Source organism: Erinaceus europaeus, chromosome 11 (assembly GCF_950295315.1).
Source record: "Erinaceus europaeus chromosome 11, mEriEur2.1, whole genome shotgun sequence".
NCBI lineage: Eukaryota > Metazoa > Chordata > Mammalia > Eulipotyphla > Erinaceidae > Erinaceus > Erinaceus europaeus.
The window spans coordinates 5,730,900-5,757,448 of NC_080172.1; the positions used below are offsets into that span (position 1 = coordinate 5,730,900).

Below are 26,549 nucleotides of genomic sequence, written 5' to 3' on the forward strand. Positions count from 1 at the left end.
CTAATAATAAAAAAATTAATGAGAAAAAACATCTGTTCAACAACGTTCTTTTAGGGAGGAAAATAAATTAATTTTTAAAAGAGTTTAAAAAATAGAACACTTGTGGCACTCAGAGCTAGCCGGTCAGTGTCACTTTGCTTCTTTCTCCATTTTTTTCTTTTCCATCTCTGCCCTCTCCGTTTCTCTATTTTTTGCTTTTCCATCTCCGCGCTTCTCCCCCCCACCCAGTCTTCACCTTCTCTTCTCCCATCCGGAGAAGTCCACATGAAGCCGGGACTGCGTTGGGGGGGATGGATCTCCCCACACACTGGCTTCCCCCTTGGCCCCCATCCGCGGCCGGCCCGGGCCTCCCCCACTCTTCCAGGAGAACTCGGATCCGCGCCAAGGGGCCGCCCCCGCCTCGGCCCTCCCCGCTCCCCGCCATCCCCTCCAGGGGCGGCTGGACCTTAAAGAGCTGGGCCGCCCGGCTCCGCACAGCGCCGCCCCCGACGGCAATCCGTGCGCCCCGCTCCCCGTGCGCCCCGCGCTCTCACCCGCAGCCCGGTCCAGGCACCCGCCCCCGGGACACCCGGGTTGCGCCGACGCCGCGGTCCCCGCAAACCCTGCGGGCAGAGCCACCATGCTGCCCTGGAGCGGAACCGCCTTCCTCCTGCTACACCTGGCGCTGCAGCCCTGGCCGGGACCCTGCGCCCAGGCCACCCCCCAGGGTAAGCGGCTTCGGGCCCGGCCCGGGGTGCCCGCGTCCCCCCACTCGTGGAGCGCTCAGCCCGGGGCGAGTGGAGGACCCGGCGCGCTCCACTTGTGTCCCTCTGGGGCCCGAGACAAAGCATATGGAGATTGGAAACGGTATTAAAATGTTGGCTTTTTATAATGAGTTATTTTTTAAAAAAATATTTATTTGTGTATTATCGGATAGAGATGGAAAGAAACTGAGAGGGGCGAGGGAGAGAGACAGAGAGACACCTGTAGCCCCGCTTCACCACTTGTGACGCTTTCCCCCTGCGGGTGGGAACCAGGGGCTTGAACCTACGTCCTGTCCTTGCACACTGTGTTGTGTACGCTTCACCAGGTGCGCCACCTCCTGGCCCCTGAAATACTGTCTTTTTGTTGAGACCCATTCCCTAAACCGTCATTTGAGGGAAGCAGAACTTACACAGGGCCCTAGATTGCTATTTTGTCCTTCCGTCCCTCTGTCCCTCTCCGGGTGGGGACCTAGTTCCTAGTTTCTGTCTGCAGCAGCGCATTCTGGCTGGCATTCCTTTCAGCCTTTATCCACAGAAAGGTTCTGCATTACTCTAAGTCTCCCTTCGCTTCCTTCTCCCGTTCCCTCTCCCTCTCCTGTCTGTCTCTCTTTCTCTCTGGTGACCCCAAAGCCTTCTTCCTTGGGTGTTGACTTGCTCTCTCTATTCCCAAGACTAAGAAACCTGTCCTTCCTGTGAAGACCTGGGAATAAGTAACTATAATAATAATAATAGTAATAGTCATAACCTCGATGATTCTCAGATTCCGTTATAAGACAGGGTGAAAGAACCTTGGGCACCAAGCATTTATGCATTTATGTTTACACAGTGTTTTGTAAGAAATTATTTAAATCAGAAAAGAGAGTTCCAATTGGCTGGTGCCCTTCGTCTGTTTGATATTGGAGGTTGGGTTGGCTTATTGCTGGCCAAGGGAATAAAAGTCCAGAAGACACACAGGCAGAAGTAAAAGTCGTTATTCCTCACAGAGTTGACAGGAGGCATGTTCTGTGCTGTTTTTAAGTCCAGCCCTTCCCACTCCTGTAACCAACCAGTTAAACTTTGCATTTCTCCACACTACTGATTTTGGTTCCAGACCAGGCAATCAGAATTTTGGATTCTGGCAAGGGGAGGGGAGGGAAGGAAATACATCAGTTCTAGTTTGAAATACAATCTAAAATATTCACTGTGACTTTGTTTCTAGAAGGTCAGAAAGGATTTATTTTTTCCCTCCAGGGTTACCACTGGTGTTCTGTGCCGGCACTACAAACCCATTCTCCTGGAGGCCATTTTTCCATTTTCATTGGGCAGGGCAGAGAGAAATTGAGAGGGAGAAGGTAGGTAGAGAGGGAGAGAAAAAGACAGACACCTGCAGACCTGCTTCACTGCTTGTGAAGCGACCCCCCTGCAGGAAGGGAGCCGGGATCCTTGAGTGGGTCCTTGCACTTTGTGCTATGTGTGCTTAACCTTGTGTACCACCTCGTGTCCCCTGAAAGGAATTTTGTTGTTGTTGTTGTTGTTGTTTTGCCTCCAGGGTTATTGCTGGGGCTTGGTGCCTACATTATGAATCCACTGCTCCTGGAGGCCATTTTTTTCCAACTTGTTGCTCTTGTTATTATTGTTGTTGTTATTGTTATTGTTGATTTTATTGTTGGATAGGACAGAGAGGAATTGAGAGGGAGAGGGTAGATAGAGATGGGGAAAGACAGACACCTTCAGACCTGCTTCATCGCTTGTGAAGTGACCCTCCTGCAGGTGGGGAGCCGGGGGCTCGAACCAGGATCCTTATGCCGGTCCTTGCGCTTTGCACCATGTGAGCTTATCCCACTGTGTTACTGCCCAGTTCCCCTGAAAGGAATTTTTTTAAATGAAGTAACTAATGAATAGCACTATCAAGGTGTGCGACATGATCAAGTAATTGTGTACTTTGTGGAAAAAAAAAAGCAGACAGCAAGTGAACATTCTCCAACACACAGTTACAGTTTTTTTTCTCGTGATGAGACTTTTTAGCAGCTTTCTTCTTCTCTTTTTCCTTGTTTTGTTTTGTTCGACAAAAACAGAAAGTGAAAGATGCTGTGGGGGCCAGGCTCTCACCTGGGCAAAGCAGCACACCATACTCGAGTGAGCGGCTTCACCAGCCGACTTCTAGCAGCCTTTAAATATGCCAGCCGTTATTTAACTCTTCAGCACCATGCCTCACAGTCCGTTGCACGGCGTGTCTTATTTTATAACTGGAACTTTGTACCTTTCGACCCCCTTCACCTATTGCATATCCTCTCTCCCACCTCTGACAGCCATCTTATCTCTGTTCTTTATATATGAACTTAGACTTGTCTTGGCCTCTGTTATATCAGTAAGATCTTAGAGTATTTGTCTGTCTGTCTCTGTCCAACTGACTTTCCCTATCATAATGCCATCAGGGTCCATCCGTGTTGTCATAGGTGGCCGGATTCCGTTCTCTTCTTGGCTAAATACTATTCCATGACATACACATCACATCATCACCTTTATCCATGCCGCTGTCAGTGGGCATTTAGATAGTTTCCATGTCTCGACTTTCTAAGTAGTGCTGCAGTGAGCAGACGGGTGCAGATAGTTTTTTGGCTGGTGTTCTTGTTCGCTTTTATTTTTTTTTAACTATTTAAAATTATTTTTATTTTTTTTATTTGATAGGACAGAGAAATTAAGAGGGGAAGGGAAAGGAGGATGAAAAAGGAAAGAGAAAAAGAGATACCTACAGCACCGCTTCACCTTTTGTGAAGCTTTCCCCTGCAGGGGGGGACCAGGGCCTTGAACTCAGGTCCTCGTATGTGTTAGTATGTATATTCAGCTGGGTGTACCACGCCCCAGTCCCTGTGTTTTTGTTTTCTTTTTTTATTATTATGTTTATCTGATAGAGACAGATAAATTGAGAAGGGAGGGACAGATAGAGACAGAAGGCTACCTGCAACCCTGCTTCATCACTCATGAAGCTTTCCCCCTGCACGCGGGGACCAGGAATTTGAACCCTGGTCCTTGTGCATTGTAACATGTGCGCTTAACCAGGTGCGGTGCGCCATCCCCTGGCCCCCTGCGTGTTTGTTATCTAAGGAGATAAAAAATGAAATCCCTGGGAGTCAGGCGGTAGCGCAGCGGGATAAGCACACGTGGCGCAAAGCACAAGGACCGGCAGCATAAGGATCCCGGTTCGAGCCCCCGGCTCCCCCACCTGCAGGAGAGTCGCTTCACAGGCGGTGAAGCAGGTCTGCAGGTGTCTGTCTTTCTCTCCCCCTCTGTCTTCCCCTCCTCTCTCCATTTCTGTCCTATCCAACAATGATGACATCAACAACAACAACAATAACAACAACTACAACAATAATAAAAAACAACAAGGGCAACAAAAGGGAAAATAAATAAATAAATATAAAAAACATTTAAAAAATGAAATCCCAACCAGATGTTGAGTTGCTGAATCATGTGGTAATTCTATTTTTTTTTTTGGGGGGGGGGTTCTACTACTCTCTGGCTACCGCAGCTTACATGTCCGTAGGGCAGCAGACGGCCTGTTCTTTGCACCCTCTCTTGCCTGCACTTGTTATCACTCGTCTTGTTGGTGACCGCCATTCTCACAGGTGTGAGGAGGTGCCGTGCGGTTTTTGTTCCATCCCCTGATGGCTGGTGCAGCTTGGGGTCATCTATAGGTCTTCTTTGGCAAAGTTTCTTTTCAGATCTTTCGCTTATCGTTAACCAGATAGTTTGGAGCCGCGGCATTGTCTGTTGTATGAGCTTCTGTTTATTTTTCAGATTAACCCTTTATCAGATATGTTAAGATTTGCACATACTTTTTCCCCATTCCAGTGACTGCCATTTCATTTCCTTGGCAGCTTCACTGGCTGCGCAATGAAGTGTTTTAGTTTAGTGAAGTCTCAGCCATTATTGCTTTTGTTGCCATGCTTGCGGGGTCAGAAAAGAAGCCGTTCGTAGTCCAGGAGATGGAGTGGTGGATAAAACACTGTTCTCTCGTGGTCAGGGAGGTGCGCCGTGGCTAAGGCACTAGACTCTCAAGCATGAGGTCCTGAGTTCAATCCCCAGGAACACATGTGCTAGAGTGATGCCTGGTTCCTTCTCTCCTCCTATCTTTCTCATTAACAAATAAATAAAATATTTTAAAAAGGAGCTTTGAACACAATGTAAAAGCTTTCTTATTGTGGACTCTGTTTTGGTAGGTTTGAATTTACCAGAATAATCTTTGCTGTATTTTTTGATTTTTGAGCACAGAACTTCACGGGCCCTACGGGCACTACGGGTATGAATTCTGCTTCCCCTGAGACAGAGCTGACTATTTCATGGAGACTTGAACTCCGGTTATCACACCTACATTATCCGGCTAATTAGTTGCTGTAGATGATCTGATTAAGCCAAGTTTCTGATCCATCCTCTCACAGAGTCTCTGAGTCTTGCAGTTATCAGCTCAACAATTGGATAATGGGATTACCTCCTTTTCTGCTGTGAGCCTCATTGGTAGTCTTCAATTAATACGTGTTCAATTCTCATACCATGGTTGTTGGGCAATTTGGTAGCAGTCATTTCACCTCTAACACTAAAAGCTGGTATTTAGATACTGGTTTTGTTACTGAAACATAATAGCATTCATAGAGAATTATAGTGTCTCATTTCCTCTTCAAAATGTTGCCCACAGCCTCATTACTAACTAATCCCAGTGCTGCCTCTTGAGAGAGAACCCAGTGGCTTAGATGAACCGTTCAGATTGAAAGATGGTAAATTTAGCTTGAGCGAAATTCCAGAAGTAATCATAGTCAAGGCGGGAATCAAGAACAGCCAGAGTTTAGCTTTGAATGGAATGTAGGTCTCATACCTTAAACACATGTCTCTTCTGTGAAGAGGTGACGGAACTTATAAACTGAGTAATGCTTTGTTACCCTTTGCCCTTCTCATTGGTAGAAATGGAGTTCTTCGATTCTCTGGAAATTAAAAAAAATGTTTTGAATTGCATTATGCAGCAGCCATCTTGCTTGGGGACAGTGAGGTGCTGAAGGAACTGCCCATCTATTTTCCAATGTCTGTGATGATAAATTCATTACTGTGAGCTGGGTGGTGGCGCACCTATTGGAACACACATTACAATGTGCAAGGACCCAGGTTCAAGCCCCTGGTCCCCATCTGCAGGGAGAAAGTTTCACGAGTGGTGAAGCAATGCTGAAGCTATGTCTCTCTCTGTCTCTCTCTGTCTCTCTCTCTCTCTCTCTATCTCCCCCTTTCCTTTCCATTTCTGGTTGTCTCTATCCAATAAATGAATAGAGATGATTTTTTTAAAAATCTTTTGATTTTTTTTTTAATAGTATCTACTTTACAATTTTTTTCAATGAAAGAGACATGCAAACAGAAAGAGAAAAGAGACAGACTGGAGCATTGCTCAACTCTGGTTTATGGCAGTGCTGGGGGTTGAACTTGGGACCCTGGAGCCACAGGCATGGAAGTTTTTTGTTTGTTTTGTTTTTATTTTATTTATTTTTTATTTATAAAAAGGAAACACTGACAAAACCATAAGATAAGAGGGGTACAACTCCACACAATTCCCACCACCAGAACTCTGTATCCCATCCCCTCCCCTGATAGCTTTCCTGTTCTTTATCCCTCTGGGAGTATGGACCCAGGGTCATTGTGGGATGCAGAAGGTGGAAGGAATTGCTTCCCCGCTGAACATGGGCATTGACAGGTCGATCCATACTCCCAGCCTGCCTCTCTGTTTCCCCAGTGGGGCGGGGATCTAGGAAATCAGAGCTCCAGGACATTTTACCAGAATAGTGATCACCTCTGGTGTCCAGGGGGTGGTGCACTGCACCTGGAACCTTGGAGCCTCAGGCACAAGAATCTCTTTGCATAACCATTCTGCTACCTGCCCCAGAGGCTTAGCAGTCTTCTGCATAACCATAATGCTAGCTCTCCAGCCCTGATAATATCCACTTTTTGGAAAGACCCAACATTTATCTAGGGCCATAGTATGCAATTTATTTCCAGTATTTTGATATTATAAATAATGATTCCTTGACTAATTGCAGTGTCACAGGAGGGCACAGAATGGCTCAAGTCCCTTTAATCTCTACCAAGCCCTTTTTTCCTCTGCTGAGGGTAGTTCATGTTTTCATAACCAAGGCCTCTGCCAACAGAACCTCAGGTTCCCACCTCTCCCAAGGGGATTTCCACATATTCCTTTCCTAAATAAATTCTCTAGAATAACCACTGGTGGTGAATGTTCTTGTCTCGAGATAATTTATTCTGTGAGCTACCATTTCCTTAGGATAAATTTCCTGTAAGTAGAATCGTTAAATCAAAGAATATGAATGTTGCAAGACCTCTGATGCTGTTATCTAAACTGTCTTTAACCAGGTTTAAATCTTCCCCTGCTGTATATAATGAATACCTACTTCCCTGAGCGTCACTAACTGTCAGCTTTTATTGTGTTTAGTGTTTTTCCAATTTGACTGTGAAAATAATACCTTTTGTCAGCTCTTCTTTCATCGTTAGCTATACAGATGAGTCTATAAACTAGGTGTGTATGTATATACGTGCTTGTCAGTATACTGTTTTCTTATAAAGTTCTTTTTCCTATTTTCTACAAATTTTTTCTTTTTAAATTTTTTTTTCTTTTGGTGAGTAACAAGATTATATGATACCAGGGCTACAATTCCATACAGTTCCCACAACCAGAGTTTTGTATCCCATCCCCTCCATTGGAAGCTTCCTTATTCTTTATCCCTCTGGGAGTATGGACCAAAATTCTTTTTAGGGTGCAGAAGGTGGGAGTTCTGGCTTCTGTAATTGCTTCTCTGCTGGACATGGATGAATGAATCCATACCCTCCAGTCTGTTTCTGTCTTTCCCTAGTGGGATAGGGCTCCAGAAAGGTGATGTTTTAGGACACATTGGTGAGGTCACTGCCCAGGGAAGTCTGGATGGCATCATGGTAGTGTCTGCACTTGGTGGCCAATTTTTCTATTAGGCGCTTGTTTGATTGATTTGTAAGAGGTCTTTATAAATTATGGGTTCTACCACCCTTTGATTTAGTAACCAGATCATTGTATCCAAGAGACTGGAATTAAATTCCTGCAGGCAATGGAAATGTCCAAATATTATTTACAGAAACCCAGAGAATACTAAGTAATCTCTAGGGAATATTAGTCAGATTTGACCTTTGCTTTTTAAATGACTCTGGACTAGTCTGTCACAGTTATCATTCTTATTACAGATGTTGGGAGAAAGTGCTGCTGGCTGGCTCAAAAGCAACTTCCATAAATACACATGGAAATTCCAGTTGTAGACCGAGCATATCAGCCACTTACAGTCAAAAATAAAAATCATATCATACTACTTTCACATAAGGATTTCTTACGGGGAGCTGGTGGTGGGGGCACCTGGTTGAGCACACATTACAATGTACAAAGAACCGGGTTCAAGCCCCCGGCCCCCACCTGCAGGGAGAAAGCTTTACAAGTGGTGAAGCAGGGCTGCAGATATCTCTCTGTCTCTCCCTCTGTTCCCTTCGTATTTCTGACTCTATTTTATAAGGAAAGATAACTTTAAAAATTTTTAAGGATTTCTTACCTTATTTTTTAATTATTTTTTTTTAAGTCTTACGTTTGGTCATAAGAGCATGGCTCTGGCAATGCGATGGCTGGGGACTGAATTCAGGACCTCACACGCAGAAGAGCAACATCTTAGGCACCTCCTGATCGTTAAACAGAAAGCCTGAAGAGCTGTAGCTGCATAAAGGGAGCACATAGGTGCCGCAAAGAGCTGACGTTCTCTCTCTCATCAGACTCCTGCTCTCTGCTGCTATCACTGTGTCATTTGTCACTGACCGGGAAAGCACTACTGTGGGGAGGTGCATGAGGGACCCCAGACAGAAATTCATTATTTGGGATGTAAGGAAAGCCATGATTGAATGGTCTTACCTGCCCCTCAAAAAAAAAAAAAATATATATATATATATGTATATAATCTAAAAAACATATACAGTGTTATTACAGCATTTTTTAATGTTTTCTTTATTTTAGAGAGAGAGCTACAGAGAGAAAGATACAGAGAAAGAGAAACTAGCGCACTGCTCAGCTCTGGCTAATGGAGGTGCTAGGGAGTGAACCTGAGACCTCAGAGCCTCAGGCATGGAAATCTTTTGCAGAACCACTATGCTAGCTGCCCAAGCGAAACCTATTCCTCTTGCACATTATGCCTTTAATGCTCTTTCTCTATCTCACTCTCTCTCTCTCTTTCTTTCTTTCTTGACCAGAGCACTGCTCAACTCTGGCTTATAGTGGTGTAGGGGATTGAACCTGAGACTTGGGAGCCTCAGACACAAAAGTCTCTTTGCATCACCATTATGCTATCCCTCCCCCCCCCCCACTTTAATACTCTTTCTATGAGAGCATTTCCGGTGCCACTTTCTTCAGTTAGATACAATTTTGCATTTGCAAATTTAGTCTTCTCTTGGGAGCTGTAACCAGGTGACGAATATCTTGCAATGTTTCTTCAGCTTCAAATGTCCAACTGCTATAAAAGTGATGAGGAAAAGCTGCTGTGTTTGGCCGTCTGGAAAAATTATTACAGTAATAGTCTCCATTAGTTAAGGGCTTCCTGTCAGATTTCCCCCGCCCCCCAAAACAATGTTTGCCCCAGTGTGAAACCTCTCACGAATCATCTTTTTCCTCCTTATCCTCCTAGTCTTTGATCTGCTTCCGTCGTCCAGCCAGAGGCTGAACCCAGTGGTCCTCCAGCCGGTCCTGACAGACCCCACCCTGAATGAGCTCTATGTGATTGCTACCTTCCAGCTGCAGTCTAAAAGCTCAGCCACCATCTTTGGTCTTTACTCTTCAACCGACAACAGCAAATATTTTGAATTTACTGTGATGGGACGCTTAAACAAAGGTAAGCAAACCTGCAGAACTTGTCTCCTTCAAAACAGCGTTTTCTGCTTCCAGGATGTGGGGTCTCCTTCCCTAGTACTGTTTTTTATCCTCATCTTCTCTTCATTTCAGCTTGCAGTACCACATTCTCCTACTTGTACATTTACCTAGATGAGGAGAGTGACTTGACACTGGGAGAAGTGAATAATTGCTAGTGGTTGAGATACTTTCTGATAATGCCTCATTCTCATGTTATTCTATTATTATTATTGTTGTTATTAGATAGAAACTGAGGAAAATTGAGAGAGGAGGGGGAGAGAGAGACCTGCAGTCCTGCTTCACCACTCGTGAAGCTTCCCCCCTGCAGGTGGGTACCAGGGGCTTGAACCTGGGTCCTTGCGCAGTGTAGTGTGCTTAACAAAAGTGTGCTTAACAAAGTGTGCCACCCTCTGGCCCTCTCATGTTATTCTAGGTCGATGCTGGAGGAGAAAGAACCCAGGATAATCAGGTCACTGTTACAGCCAGTTTCTCCTGCTATACAAATATACTATAGTCTGGGTGGCTTAAACAGCACGAGCTTAGTTTCCATGATACTAGGACAGGAGTGGGGAACCTATTTCTGCTAAGGGTAACTTGGATATTTATAACATCATTTGCCAGCCATACAAAACTATCAACTTAAAAATTAGCACTTTATGTTGTTATGCAAAAAAAGCTTCTAGATTTATTGAATTTCAAGCCCAGTTTTGGTAAGACTAAAAACACACCATTTCACAGAATATATATATATTTATCCTATGGGTGGGATGTCCCCCACCTCTATACTGAAGGGTAAGATTCAAGGACCAGCAGATTCACTTCTTGGGGAAGACCCTGGCCCAAGCTTGTAGTTTTTCTGTCTCCTATTTTAAAAGATCCATTTAGGTATCACAGGGAGACTGAACCAGAGCATCACTCGGGCACATTCAATGCCAGAAACCAAACCCAGGGCCTCTCACTTGAGAGTCCAATATCTTATCTATTGTACCACCTCTATTTTGTTTTCTTTTAAGGTCACTCGTCCCATCATGAAGATCCCACCCTCATGATCTGGTTAAGGCCTAAGTTTCCCAAATGTCTGCTTCCACAGACCATCACATTGCAAGCTTCGCCATTGTGTGTGGGGACAAATATTTACCCCTTAATAGCCATCCACATGACCCATTTGCTCCTCTGAAAACACATGTCTCCACAGACCTCACTCTTAGCTTTGCAAGCACCTTCCTGGACTTGATGGAAAGGATGCACCTCAACTAAATGAGTGACTGTCTCTCCTGTCCTTTTTTTATTATGATTCGTTTCAGGGTGGGGGAGATAGCCTAATGGTTCTGTAAAACACTTTGAGGCTCCAAAGCCCCAGGTTCAATCCCCCCACATCATTATCAGCCAGAGGTGAGCAGTTTTCTGCTTTCTCTCTCTCTCTCTTTCTGTATTTTTCTCTCTCATTAATAAAAGTAAAACATTTTTAAAGTTGAGAGAGAAAGAGGTAGAGGGAGGGAGGGAGAGAGAGAGGAGGGAGAGAGAGAGAGAGAGAGACAGAGGAACCATTTCAGTGTCATGGTACCAGGGACCCAACTCTGGATCTCACACATGATAGGTCTACATTCTCACCACTAGGCTCCCTTCCAACTACTCAACTAATTTGTTTTTTTTTTTCTTAATGTTTTTTTTCTTTGGGGGGGGGATTGGTGGTTTACAGTTAACAGTAAAATACAATAACTGTACATGTGTAACATTTCTCAGTTTTTCACATGATAATTCAATCCCCTCTAGGTCCTCCTCCACCATCATATTCCAGGCCCTGAACCCTCCCTTTGACCCCAGAGTCTTTTACTTTGGTGCAATACACCAAAAATCTCACTTCTTTTGCTAGCCACTATGTATAAGTGTGTTTCCATATATATATATATATATATATATATATATATATATATATATATATCATAAGACTACAAGTGCCAGTTTACAAATGTCTGTCATTCGTTCCTTCTGCTGTCAAATCGTAGCGATCGCCTAGATTCAAAGAAGGGCTCCTCTCAAGGAAAAAAGGTCACTGCTTTTTCATCTCCTTCCCTTCGATGCCCTGGGGAACAACACCTGTTCTTGCTTATTGAGGGATGTGACAGATATGTGTTCAGGCTGCCTCTTGCTTTTCATAAAAATACAAGGCCCATTCTTTCTGGGTAACCTTTATATTTGTTAAAGTTTGCTTTTGCAAAGAGGACACTTTTCCTGCTCCAGGCTCTCGCTGTGATTGAAGTTGGGATTGAACATTGAAATCTGCAGGTGTTAGCAGTGAAAATCTTTAATTCTCAGCCTTCATGAAAAGCAAGAAGGAACGGGACTAACCTTTCTTTTTACGTCAAGTCCCAGCATCCTCCTTCCCTCACCTCACCTTGCTCCCAGGCCAGCTTGCTCTGTACCTCAGCACCTCACAGTACTACCTGAGCTTCGGAGAACGGAGTCCAGGAACATCGGGGGTGGTTCAGCAGGTGGTTCTGTCACTCCTCCCACCTTTTACCCATCATTAGCCCAGAGAAGGCCCATGTTGACTCACATCTACTGAAGGAAATTCTCCTTCTCCTCCTATTTATTTCCCTTCAGGGTTATTGCTGGGGGCTCAGCGCCAGCACTAGGAATCCACTGCTCCTGGTGGACAATTTTTCCATCTTATTGGATAGGACACAGAGAAATTGAGAGAGGAGGGGGAGATAGAGAGGGAGAGGGAGAGAGAGACACCTGCAGGCCTGCTTCACTACTTGTGAAGCATACCCCTTGCAGATGGGGAGTCGCAGGATCAAACCCAGATCCTCACGCGGGTCCTTGAACTTTGTACTGTGTGTGCGCTTAACTGGATGAACCACCGTCTGGGTCCCCGAAGGAACCGCTCCTCTGGCAACATGGTGACTCAGTTTGTCATCTGTAGAAAAACCACCCTTCTTCATCTGTAGGTCAGAAACTCACCAAGCTGTTTCACATGCAGTGGGATTTTTTTAAAGATCATCTGATGGAATGCTAACAGGTAACCCCATCAACTTTCAGTAATGACTCGATCGTCAAACTTCTTAAAATAAGGACAGAAAATGTCAGACTGTTCAGAGAAGTGGTTCTGAATCCTCTGAACTGAAGAAAAACAGATTGAGAGAGGTGCCAGGGTTTAAGAAATTAGAATTCTGGGCCCAGTAAGGAAGAGGGAGCAAGGAGGCACGGCGGATGTATGGAGCGTCACACAATGTCCCCGTGCTAACAGCTCACTGCTCCTTTTCTTTGTTGGCTTTCACTGTGTTCTATGAGGAGCCCTTGAATGAATTCAGTTTTCAAGTGATTAGATGCAGAAGTGTGAAGCTGTGGTTCTGAAATTTATCGTATTGTAAGCCAATGGTGAATCAATAATTTTTAAAAAAGTGAATTTCCATGTGCAGATGGAAGGAAGAATTTTCGTGAAATTGAGGGTGTGCTCCCAGGTTGTTCTCATTCACGCATTTTGGAATTGCCCGGGCAAAGAAAGCTGGGATTATTTAAAGACAAAGGAGTTGACTGCATATAAGTCATACCAAACTTTTTTTTTTTTTCAGTAAAGTTTCTAAGCTGATCAAAAAGATGCAGTAATGCATCTTTTGGTTTGCCTTCACAGGACTTTATAAAGTCTCTCTGGTAATTTTCTGAACAATATAATACAAGAATTAGCTAGATCAATGAGGAGACTTTATGATTTGTCCTGTAGCAAAGTAAGGGGTGGTTTTCGACAAGGCTGTGTTGTCTAAATAGGAGACACAGAGCATTGTCACTGAAGACACATGGTGTCGCACTGCAAGTTACAACAGGCACAAAGCTGAAAAAGAGTTCAAAGTGCGAACTGAATTCCATCATCAACAGTTACCAGGTCCTACCTACAGGGCTGACACAATCAGACCTCAGTCAGAATATATTTAATAAGAATAAGTGTAAATTCATCACCTCAGAGTAAGCGGATAACACACAGTGTGTAGATCGATTTTTATCCCTCCTCCAGAGCACTGCTCAGCTCTGGTGAAGGATGAGTGAATACAAGCGGGTGGAGAAACAGAACTTGGCTGGTGGGGTAGTGAGGAGCTGGGAGCTGTCATCTTACAATCTTGCAACCAACTATTATCACAAAATAAAAAATGGTGGGGGTGGGGTAATGGAAGTGGAGATGTAAGAAGCAGGGTGAAGGCGCCGGGCGGTTTCGCACCAGCTTAAGCGCACATAGTACAAAGCACAAGGATCCCGGCTCCCCACCTGCGGGGTGGATGGTTCACAGGTGGTGAAGCAGGTCAGGTCTGCAGGTGTCTCTCTTTCTCTCCCCCTCTTTTTTCCTGTCCTTTCTCAAGTTTTCTCTCTGTCCTGTCATACAAAAAAAAAAAAAAAAAGGAAAAAATGGCCTCTGGGAGCAGTGGATTCGTAGTGCTGGCACCAAGCCCCAGTGATAAACCTAGAGGCAAAGAAAGAAAGAAATCAGAGTGAAGCCCTGAGAGAGGAAAACTGAAGTATTTCAAGACTTTCATATGTATTAAGAAAAAGACGAGTCTATGTAGCCTTCTGAAGGATAAAGTTAGGATTCATTGGTGGAAGTCACAAGAAACACATACTGGCTTCTTATAGAGAAAATCTTTTATTTTATTTTATTAGTGATTTGATAATGATTAACAAGATTGTAAGCTAGCAGGGGTACAGTTGTGTTCAGTTCCTACCACTAGAGTTCCATATCCCATCCCCTCCATGGGAAGCTTCCCTATTCTTTATCCCTCTGGGAGGATGGACCCAAATTGTTGTTTTTTTTATTGGGGTGGGGGGGGCGAGTGAGAACTCACATGACTGGCATGAGTTTTTCCCACTTTCCTTTTGTTCTGGGGGGACATCAGGATTGGAAGGTGAGGGTGGGGTGGGATGAGTAGCTTCCAGGAGCCAGAATGGAGGGAGCTTGACAGGGACATCTATGTGACAAAGTGGGTGGGGGTTGCCTGGCAGGACCCTGGGGGAGGGGCTGGATCTCCTTATAAGAGGCCAGAGTGTCCACCTATCTTGGGGTTGTGGGGTGGTGGGTGTGTTCCCTTCACAGCCTTGTCAACGGACCCAAATTCTTTATGGGGAGCAGAAGGTGGGAGGTCTGGCTTCTGTAATTGCTTCTCTGTTAGGCATGAGTGTTGGCAGGTGGATCCACACCCCCCAGCCTGTCTCTATCTTTCCCTAGTGGGGGAGGGTTCTGGGGAGGTGAGATTCCAGGACACATTGATGAGGTCGTCTGCCCAGGGAAGAAGTCAAGTTGGTGTCATAGTAGCATCTGCAACTCGGTGGCTGAAAGGCGGTAAGACATAAAGCAGGACAAACTGTTTACTACTCAGGAACCTAAAGGTAAGACTAGAGCAGATGAATGTAGCGATATGGAATGGACACACATGCAGCCCAGCTCAGTAGGCTCCCAGCACATTGTCTTTATCTTCTGAGAGAAAGGAGTGAAGGAGATGTAGAGAGGAGAGATTCCACAGCACCTGTCCGCCATCCACGGAGCTCACCTGGTACAGTCCATTGTGCTCACACGTGGTGCTAGAGTTCAAACCCTGAACATCATACACAGCAGACGTTCATTCAGCAGGCCCTGGGAATATCTTCAGGAATCCAAAAGTGAAATGGATGTCTTTGCAAAGTAATGAATGCCTTATTGCTAGGACCTGCATTTTGAGTGTGTAACCACTGGGGCGTCACCAGCCCAGACCAACTCTTTCAGACAAGTCAAAACAGATAGGACAGAGGGCTAGACAGTACACCAGCAAAGTCTCCCCTGTTGCAGTGGGTACTGGGCTCCCACCTGCATTGCAGGTGTGGCAAAGCAGGTACCTTCCGAATTGAGTTATCTTTGTTGACTTAAAGCTGTGCTTGTATTGAAGGGATTTGTGACGTGATCTATTAAGCTGTGTGACTTGTAATGCTCACGTGCGTGACTCTCTGAGAGCTCGAGAGGTCCTGTCGGTACTTAGGACAATGTTTTGCAGATTCTCTCTCATGTGACCTTGGGACTCTGTCCCTATCATTTAGTCCTCTAACAGAGAGCTGTATACATTTGACAGATCTGATAATTTCTCAAAATACAAAGCCATGTGCAGGCGTCTAATAGAATTGCTCTCCCCCTTTCACCAGGCAACTTCTCTGTGCACACGCACTCTGTTAACTACCTTTGTTATGACCGCTGGCAGAAAACTTCAAACCTGCAGACTGCATTTATCACACCCTGGGTGCTTTCAGGATAAGCAGTGTGACCTTTGACCTTTTCTATGTGTTTCCGAAGCACAAAGTTACAGAGACCTAGTGTATGGGGTCTCAAGATAGATAAACAGAGGCAACAGGGATATCCGTCACAGGAGACATTAATAGCCAGGTGGCTTTTTTAATGGATAGTCATTAAAAAGACGAGGTGTTGTTGATAGTGGTGACCGTTGTCATATATTTCCAAGTGTCAAAAAGGCAGAGCTATTGCGACACAAAGCAGAGAGTCCCGGCTGCCTTTACCACTTTGCTGCCCTGAAACCTTTGCCCAAACAGACAAAATATTATCAGTTTCTAATTCTCTTAAAGTTTTTTTAATTAACTTTGTTTATTGGACAGAGACAGCCAGGAATTGAGAGGGAAGGAGGTAACAGAGAGGGAGAGAGACAGAGAGACACCTCAACACTGCTTCACCACTCACAAAGTTTTCTTCCTGCAGGTGGGGACTGGGGGCGGTTTATAGTTATGTACTTTCTATTATGACTTCCATTTAAAAGCAAAGTGAAGTAGGAAGGGCAGATTTTTCTCTTTCTTTCTTTCTTTCTTTCTTTCTTTCTTTATGTCTTTTTTTTCTTTTCCTAATTCCACTAATAGTAAGATGAGCCTTAGGACCTGGAAGGTAGCACAGTGGTAGTAGAAAGAACTTGCATTCCAGGGCTCCCTACTCAGTCGCCAGTACCAGCATATGCCAGAGCTGAGTGGGGCTCTGTTCTCTCTCTCTCTCTCCCATGAAAATAAACAAAGACTTTCATGCCTAGGGCTTCCAAGTCCCAAGTTCAATCCTCAGCACTGCCATAAGCCAGAGGTGAGCAGTGCTCTGGTCTCAGTCTCTCTCCCTCTAGCTATCTCTCTGCATCTCTCTCATTTAAATTAAGCAAATAAAATCTGTTTTAACAAAAAAAAAATTGAGAGAAATAATGAAGGAGATGAGGACCATCATCTCCCATATAAGCGAGGAAATGAGGGTCAGCGAAAGTAGCAGATACTCAAGGTCACAGAGCTGTTAAGTATCTCAGCCATGACTAGAATCCCCAAATCCTGGAAAAGTACAGGTTGAGGGGAATGTCTTGCAGATGAATGAGAGAACCTTCAGCTCTGAGAGACGAATCCAATACTGGGCACACCGGAGCTGGGTCTTTGCTTCAGATGTATAGTGACAGTGAGACAGGAAGGAGGATGACAGAAATATAAATGTGTCTGTGTGTCTGTGTGTGTGTGTCTGTGTGTGTGTGTGTGTGTGTGAGAGAGAGAGAGAGAGAGGAGAGAGTGTGTGAGTGTGTGAGAGAGAGAGCAGGGGTGCAGGGAGAAAGAGGCAGGAGGGTGAGAAGGGTGAACATGGAACAGATTATTCAGTTTGGTTTCATGGCAGGAAGATCATAGGATAAGTTTAGATGGTGTATAGAGAATGATAGAATGCTATCAGGATTGTTTGTGTAAACTTTGACAAGACAGTCACTTGGTCAAAAAAAAAAAAAAACAGTTTTGGAAGCAGCTCAAGCTATCAGTCAAGAAAAACGGTGCAGAAAGATCAAAGTCCTAGGAAGATGAATCAGGAATCTGACAGAGAAAAAGTAGAGATTGAACAGGGCAGAGCCAGAAGTGTCTCTGGAAGACTGACGGCCTCGAGTTCTCGTCAGATGTGTTTGAGCTCTTTGTACTAGCCTAGGAGAGTGAGGATGAAATCCCTGAGCAAGCTTGTTTCCGCAGATCCAGAGTGGAGCCAGAGAGGACTGAATGTGCCCCAGCTGAAGAAACAAGAGTTGTACCCAGTTACTGCTGTTTTTTTCTCCCCAGGGTGGGGAAGGGTGGAGGTGTGCTGGCCCAGAAAAAGGCCATTCCTTCTAGCTCGGGGGGGGGGGGGCAGGGGGGGCAGGGGGAGGCTAGTTTTCACTGTTATTGGAGGGGAGAGTTACCATCTTTCTTCTCCTCCTTCTCCTCCTCCTCCTCCTCCTCCTCCTCCTCCTCCTTCATCTTCTCCTTCTCCTTCTTTTTGCCTCCAGGGTTATTGCTGGGGTTTAGTGCTTGCACCATGAATCCATTGCTCCTGGAAGCCCTTTTTCCCCATTTTTGTTGGCCTTGATGTTGTGCTTGTTGTAGTTATTATAGTTATTATTATCATAGCTGTTGTTGGATAGGACAGAGAGAAATGGAGAGAGGAGGGGCAGACAGAGAGGGGGAGAGAAAGACAGACACCTTCAGACCTGCTTCACCACCTGTGAAGTGACCCCCCTGCAGGTGGAGAACTGGGGACTTGAACCGGGATCCTTACACTGGTCCTTGTGCTTCATGCCACATGCGCTTAACCCTCTGCACTACTGCCCAGCGCCCCCATCTTTCTTCATTTTCAACATATTTATTTACTGGATAGAGAAAGTGAGAGTAGGAGGAGATAGGGAGAGAGCACTGCCTCACTGCTTGTGAAGCTTTCCCCTGCAGGTGGACTTGAACCCAGGTCCTTGTGCATGGTAACATGTGCGCTCTACCAGTTGTGCCACCGCCCTGCACCAGTTACTGTCTTTCTTCCTCTATAGTATTTCCTTCCTATTTTATTTACTTTGCTGTGTGTGTGTGTGTGTGTGTGTGTGTGTGTGTGTGTATGTATGTATGTGTGAAAGAGAGAAAGAGAGAGAGAGAGAGAGAGAGGCGCTAAGGTAAAAATAATGAGTACTGGGCAAAAGGAATCTGGAGACAGAGCGAAAGGGGGCCAGGGTGACTCACCTGGTTCCGTGCTCACAGTACGGTGCACAAGGACTCAGGTTCAAGCTCCCAGGTCCCCACCTGCAGGGGGCAAACATCATGAGTGGTGAAGCAGGACTGCAGGTGTCTCTCTGTCTCTCTCCCTCTCTACCTCCCCCCTCCCAATTTCTCTTGGTCTCTATCCAATAATAAATAAATAAATGTATACATAAAATATTAGAGAGAGAGCAGAAACCATGTCTTACTCTCTCTTTCTGAGTGGTACCGCCCCCAGAGCAGGTTGCCGGCTCCTGGGGCCAGAGTTTCAGGCTGTTTCCAGATTCCACATGGCTGATGTGAAAATGAGGAGTATTCTGAGCAAGTGCCTGGCTGCCCTCTGGGATAGTCTAACTGCTCCGAAGATAAAAATAAGTATAGATAGATCAGAGTAAGAAATTTGCCATAAAAGTGAAAAATAGAAGCCATGAGAGAAATGGGAACTATTGAATCAAGGATGAAGAATGGTAAATGTCGAAGCACTTGATAATCTGTCTGCCACCAGACCTTGTGAAGATGGAAGTCCCCATCATTCTGCTCTGGCTCCTTCTTTCCTTCTGCTGTTTGTCACATGAGGGATGTGTAGCCTTGTCTCTGCATTGCAGCAGAAGTCGAACTTTCTCTTAACTGGCAGCACAGATACGATAGTAATTTTTGCTGCCTATAATAAATGTTGAATTGTCACTCTCCAAACTTTATTCTGGTTTTATATGTAAAACACTTTAAATGCGATCTGCAAATCAGCCGGGAGTTCATATTCACAACATTCCGTGTGCACCTGTTAGATACAAAGTACTCCACTAGTATGAGTTATACAATCGAACTCAACTATTCACTTACAAAAACAAATCATGGCTCACAGGTCCTGGAAGGTCTGTTACAAGTAGGCAGAAGGCCTAGGAAAATATGTTCCCTTTGAATTCCACAGAAATCTCAACTTGGAGGGGAAAAAAACCAAAGGTATTTGTTTTAAGCCACCATGTGTATCTTTTTAAACTGTTAGTATCTGAAGAGAGGTCATGACCATAAGTAGAATAAGGAAACAGAAGGCATACAGGTCTGTGACCTCACTGGAGTTTGGTGATCTAGATTGTGTTAATTAGCCTGTAAACAAATAATACTAGGAATATACAAAAACGGTTCTCAGTAGTAGTGAAATAGAAGTTGTTGTTATTTTAATAGATTAGTATATATGCTTGGGTTTAATTTCCCACTTTTTGGATCTTTACCAATAGTTTATTTCTGGAAATAAGGTGTTGTACTTACTTCATAGAAGGGCCTTCTAATTAGGCTGTCTAGACTGGTCTTACACCAGTTCTTTTTTTAAGTAAAATAATTTTGTAGCAATCACTTCATTGGGAAATAGTGATCTCCATGGCAGATGTTGTCACTGGGTGACGTCTCTCATCTCCCCGTGTTGGGTCATCCAACTACTCCCACCAGCGTAAGCCCTCTTCCACCACCAAGCTTCAGGTCCCCAGCACCCTGGTAACACGCTCTTGAGTCTTTGCTGTGACACAGGAGACCATGCCTAGTGCAAGGTTCACTCTGTGTTTTACCCACCTACAAGCGAGACTATCTGGCGAGACCAAATGGTGGTAACCACGTAGAAAGCAGAGAGGCTCTTCTGTCTGACTCCTCTAGTGTTCCCCTTCATCACAGAGCTGATGCAAACCAGCTATTTCTGGCCATTATGGAAAGTCAAATCCAATCAGTTCAGGAGAGCTGGGAAAATTCACCTAAAAACAACCTGGGGGTTATGGCTTCGTAATGGAGTTCACACATTACAGTGCACAAGGGCCCAGGTTCAAGTCCCTGGTCTCTGCCTGCAGAAAGGAAATTTCGTGAGCAATGAAGCAGTGCTGCAGATTCTGTCCCTCTTCCCTCTCCCTCTTCCCTCTCCTCCTCCTCCTCATTCTTCTTCCTTTCTCTCTCTCTCTCTCTCTCTCTCTCTTCCCCTCTCAATATGTTCTGTCCTATAAAAAATTTTAAGTGAAAATGGCTAGTGGGAGCAGTAGATACATCATGCTAGCACCAAAGTCCCAGCATTAACCCTGGTGGCAGGAAAACAGAAAAGAGAAAAGGAAAGAATAAAGGAAAGCCTAATGGAGACCAAGCCCTAAAATACAGCCTTAAAGGTTCACAGTAGTGATTCCCGCCACCCCCTCTGGCAAGACTGCAGCATAAACAGGTATTGCTGGATGCTATTCTGTGGGGACAGTTCACTCTGTAGAAAAAGATGCTTGAGGAACGATGGTCTGAGTTAGACGCTGAGAAGCATGCAGACAAGCAGAAGTCTGAACATATATGATGTGTTGCTCTTTTTACATTTTACTATTTTACAATTAATATGCATCTCTGATGAAAACTCAGACAGTGAAGATGACCAAGAAAATAACACACATTGTCCATGCGTCTGGTGATAACCACACTAACGCTACCACACTTCCTTCTGATTTTCTTCCCATATATATATTTGGGATTTGTATTTATTTATTGGAGAGAGACAAAAAGAAATTGAGAAGAATGGAGAGGGGAGAGAGAGAGAGAGAAAGATAGAAAGACACCTACAGCATTAATTCACCTCTCATGAAGCTTTCCCCCTGCAGGTGAAGACCAGGGACTTGAACCTGGGTCCTTGCTCACAGCAATAGGTGTGCTCAACCAGATGCACCACCACCCAGATTCCCCTCTTATGATTTTATTCATATATATATATATATATATATATAATCAAATGTTACCAGTTCTCAACTTTTGTCCCACTCAGTACTAGGAAATTTTTATATTTATAACATGCAGATATATATTTTTTGCCTTCAGGGCTATTGCTGGGGCTCAGTGCCTGTACTACAAATCCACTGCTCCTGGAGGCTGTTTTTTCCCTTTTTGTTGCCCTTGTTGTTTATTGTTGTCATTGGATAGGACAGAGAGAAATGGAGAGAAAGACAGAGGGGGGAGAGAAAGACAGACACCTGCAGACCTGCTTCACCGCTTGTGAAGCGAACCCCCTGCAGGTGGGGAGCCGGTGGCTTGAACCAGGATCCTTACACCGGTCCTTGAGCTTTGCACCACATGCGTTTAACCCGCTGCGCTACTGCCGGCCCTCTACATGCAGCTCTTCTATGGTATTCCATTCTGTGATTATGCCATAAGTAGTAAAAAAAAAATTGTTTTTTTTATCAGAAAAATAGTCATCTCTGGCTTGTGCTGGGCATTGAACATGGAAAAAGACTAGAAATATCACCTGGGAAGATGGTGTCAGAACTTAGGGTGGATTTAGAAAGCTGGATTAGGGCAGAGAGTAGCTCCCAAACTTGAAGGAAAGATATAAATACAATGAACTGTTTACCACACCAGTCTGACCCAGGCCCATGTCTATTCCTCTTTAGCACGGGAGCCTGTGTGACTTCCAAATTGGGCTCTTTGTAGTGACCCAACGTCGTGATCAGATATTGAAACAGCACAGAGTTATCTCTGCTCCCTCTGTCTCATCATTCATGGGTCTTTTTGGTTCCAGCCATCCTCCGTTACTTAAAAAACGATGGGAAGATTCATCTGGTGGTTTTCAATAACCTTCAGCTGGCTGATGGCAGACGACACAGGGTCCTCCTGAGACTGACGAACCTTCAGCAGGGGGCTGGCTCTGTGGAGCTTTACCTGGACTGCACACAGGTGGACTCCATTCACAAACTCCCCAGAGCCTTTTCTGGCCTCTCCCGGAATCCCAGAAACATCGAACTGAGGACTTTCCAGAGGAAAGCACAGGTAATCGATGGTCTGTCAGGACGCTGGCAACAGAAAATAATGCTGGTGGGACTCAAGAGTGGGTCCAGTTATAACTACATGCTAGGAACATCTCCAAAACAAAACAAAACAAAACTGATGAAGGTTCCATCCCTAAGACAGACTGATCCTTCTGTTCTGTAGTCAGACGTGTTATCCATTGCACCACTGGCCCCGCCAGCAGACCGGATCCTTGTAGGGGTGGTTCTCAGGCAGCATTTTTTTTTTTTTAATTACTAATTGCACTGGGAAGCCAAAATGGAACGTGTCTGTTTCAGATACTATTAGAAAACTTTTTTAATATTAACTGTAAAGTTAAAAATGGAATAGGCGGGGGCTGAGTGGTGGCGCGCCTGGTTGAGTTCATGTATTACAATGCGCAAGGACCTGGGTTCGAGCCTCCTGTCCCCACATGCGGGGGGAAAGCTTTACAAGTGGTGAGGCAGGGCTGCAGGTGTCTCTCTGTCTCTCTCTTTCATCCCTATCCCTCTTGACTTCTGGCTGCCTTTATCCAATACATAAAGATAATTTTTAAAAAAAGGAATATAAAAAGCCAAAGAATTATATCTTAGGGTGAGATGCTTTTAATTATTTATAAGATTGTTTATTATTTTAATGAACATGAAAAAGAATGATATAAAGCATTAGCGATAGCAATTTTTCACAGCTCCTTTCAGAACACGCCAAGCCAAAAGGACTTTGTGGCCAACTAAATTCCATCTCCCATTTTTGCTTCAAAATATACTGTGCACTTTAAAATTTTTCATTTTATAGAAATCACATTTTAGAGTTTTGCCCTAGGAAAAATCTTGTTTCCCATGAAGAATTAGGGGTTTTTTTGTTCTTTCCAGTAAGAAGTGTATAAAATAATAAAAGCTCTAAGTTATACCTCACATGAAAGTCAGTGCCACAGACAGTAACTATGTTCATCTATGATCACCTGAAATAATATTATCTTCTAGGAGTCGGGCGGTAGTACAGCGGGTTAAGAGCAGATGACGCAAAGCGCAAGGACGGGCGTAAGGATCCCGGTTCAACCCCCCAGCTCCCCACCTGCAGGGGAGTCACTTCACAGGCGGTGAAGCAGGTCTGCAGGTGTCTATCTTTCTCTCCCCCATCTCTGTCTTTCCCTCCTCTCTCCGTTTCTGTCTGTCCTATCCAACAACAACAACAACAATAATAACTACAACAACAAAACAACAAGGGCAACAAAAAGGGAATAAATAAATATTTTTGAAAGTTTAAAATAATAATAATATTATTATCTTCTGGGTTTTAATGCTTATTTTCCACGTCTATATTATTGCTTCATTATATTTGCTTTAGTTACAAGCTGCTCTGAGATCTTTGTATAGAGTGGCAAGGTATAAGCAATACAATTATATGTAAAAATGTGGAAACATTTTAGATAATATAATTTAAAAACTATGAATCTGCTGGTAGAATTTTATATTTGGGAAATAGGAAGCATTTTCAAGCAGAAATGTCAACAAAGTTAAAACCCAAGATGGTTGTCTGGCTAGTTGCTTGGTTTGCTTTGTTTTTATACATATTTCGTGTAGATTTATATGGAGAGAAAAAATAATGGGGGCAGGTGGTGGCGCACCTGGTTGAGCACACACGTTACAGCGCACAAGGACCCGGATTCGAGCCCCCAGCCCCCACCTGCAGGGGGAAAGCTTTGCGAGTGGTAAAACAGGGCTGCAGGTGTCTCTCTGTCTCTCTCCCTCTCTATCACTCCCTTCCCTCTCAATTTCTGGCTGTCTCTATCCAATAAATAAGTAAAGGCAATTAAAAATAAATAAAAATGGCTAGAGAAATAGCTAAATTTTACTCCTGGATTCCCAAAGGAGTCAGAATATAGTCAGAAATTGTGTTGTTGACTATTTGCAGAATTAGTGTTTACCACCAAAAGAAATCATTTCTAAAATCCAGGAGTCAGGCATGTCCGAGTCGTCAGAAAGAATTCTCACTGAAGTTTTCTCAAAATGTCTACCTTGTTGGACAACTCAAAAGTAATACAGAAATTCTTTCTATCATACGCTGCAGATCTAATGGATACTTATAAAAGTTAACAAAAGGATGAGAAAATTGGCTTTGTAAATAGCAATGAATGATCAATAGTCAGTACGTAAAAATGTGATGTCAATATCTCATAAGCATAGAATATTATTAGTTATTATTCTCTGTCATAGCCCGAGAAAAACAATCTTTGCTAAAATCTGGAGCTAAGGCATCCTAAACAATACTTTGAAAATTGGGATCAGCATCTTATTTCATGCTGTAAGCTCTCTGAATAAATTCCAGATAATTCTTTTTTTAAGACCAGTTTATTTAGAAGGAGTAGGAGGAGAGAGAGAGAGAGAGAGAAGCAAAGCATCACTCTGGCACCTGCAGTGACAGGCATTGAACTCAAGACCTCATGCTTGGGAGTCCAATGCTTCATCCACTGTGTCACTTCCCAGGCTGCTCTAGATCATTCTTAAGAGCCTACCAGCCACAAAATCACTCATCTACAGTGAAGAGAAACAGTTTCTTCTTCCTCTTCTTCTTCTCCTTCTTCTTCTCCTTCTCCTTCCTCTTCCTCTTCCTCTTCTTCTTCTTCTTCCTCCTCCTCCTCTTCCTCCTCCTCCTCCTCCTCTTCTTCTTCTTTTTTAACTTTTATTTATTTATTATTGGATAGAGACAGAGAGAAATTGAGCAGGGAGAAGAAGATAGTGAGGGAGAGAGACAGAGAGACACCTGCAGCCCTGTTTCACCACTCGTGAAGCTTTCCCCCTGCAGGTGGGGACCAGGGCCTTGAACCTGCATCCTTGTGCACTGTAGTGTGTGCTTAACCGGACACACCACTGCTCGGCCCACCACCGCCCGGCCCCATTTTTCCCCCTCTTCTCAGAGTCATTTTGATGAACTCTCAGGCCGAGTTGTAGGCCAGCATTCATTTGCCTAGGCTACTGGTGACTTCCAGGTTTGCTGGAGCTGATAGGATAAGACTTACTGAGCTTTGAGGTAAATGCACCCTCACAAAAGAATGTCATGTGTCGGGATCCAAGCATATAAGGCTACTGTGCTGTGAAAGCCCCACAAGCGTGCAGGCACTTTGACTTCTGGACAGTGTCCACAACCTTTGGTCTGAGCATGTTCACTTCCAGGACTCCTTAGAAGAGCTGAAGCTGGTGGTGCGAGGCTCCCTGATCCAGGTCGCCAGCCTCCAAGACTGCTTCCTGCAGCAGAGCGAGCCCCTGGCCACCACGAGCACAGGTTTGGTTTCTTTGTCTATCTCCACCCTTGTCAGCGCAGACCCCGCAGGCCTCCAGCAGGCTGCTTGTCCCCCAGAGTGTCAGCAGAGCAGCACTGCAGGACAGAGCTGCAGAAACCAGGCTCCGTGCCCGGCTTTTAATTTTCTTTGCACTTTTGTGCATTTCCTAGGGGGTGTGAAGGGATTTTTTTTTGCACTCAGCAACACTATCATTCATTTTAATATTATTATTATTATTATTATTTTGGTGAATTAGATGAAATGCTGTGAGTTAAATTCCTGTCCCATGCAGTTTTTAATCATCTTGTCCTGTGGATTTTCTGGCATATAATATGTTTCTCAGTCACTATAAAAATAGCAGTCCCTGATGCTAGCTGGACTTCCCTGGGCAGAGAACCCCACCAATATGTCCTGGAACCCCACCTCCCCAGAGCCCTGCCCCTCTACAGAAAGAGAGAGGGACAGGCTGGGGGTATGGATTCACCTGCCAATGCCCATGTCCAGCAGAGAAGCAGTTACAGAAGCCAGAACTCCCACCTTCTGTACCCCATAAAGATCCTGGGTCAATACTCCCAGAGGGATAAAGAACAGGAAAGCTTTCAAGGGAGGGAATGGGATACGGAGATCTGGTGGTGGGAATTGTGTGCAATTGTACCCCTCTTACCCTATGGTCTTGTCAATATTTCCATTTTATAAATAAATTTAAATAATACTACTAATAAAAACAGCAGTCCCTGAGTGGCCACGCGGTGTCTCGCCTGCTTACACGCACACCCTAAAGTGTGCAAAGACCTGGGTTCAAGTTCCCTGGTCT

The 26,549-nt window shown here is 44.5% G+C and overlaps 1 protein-coding gene across 1 annotated transcript in view; it reads left to right on the forward strand.

Annotated features, from left to right (window-relative positions):
* The first annotated feature begins 323 nt into the window (after positions 1-323).
* The window catches only part of THBS4 (thrombospondin 4), a 62,529-nt gene continuing 36,303 nt past the window's right edge, over positions 324-26,549 (forward strand). The window contains exons 1-4 of the mRNA XM_007518680.3: positions 324-707; positions 9,455-9,658; positions 22,211-22,458; positions 25,629-25,737. Of these exons, the coding sequence (XP_007518742.2) occupies positions 620-707; positions 9,455-9,658; positions 22,211-22,458; positions 25,629-25,737 (649 nt within the window). The 5' untranslated portion in view covers positions 324-619. The remainder of the gene's footprint in view (positions 708-9,454; positions 9,659-22,210; positions 22,459-25,628; positions 25,738-26,549) is intronic.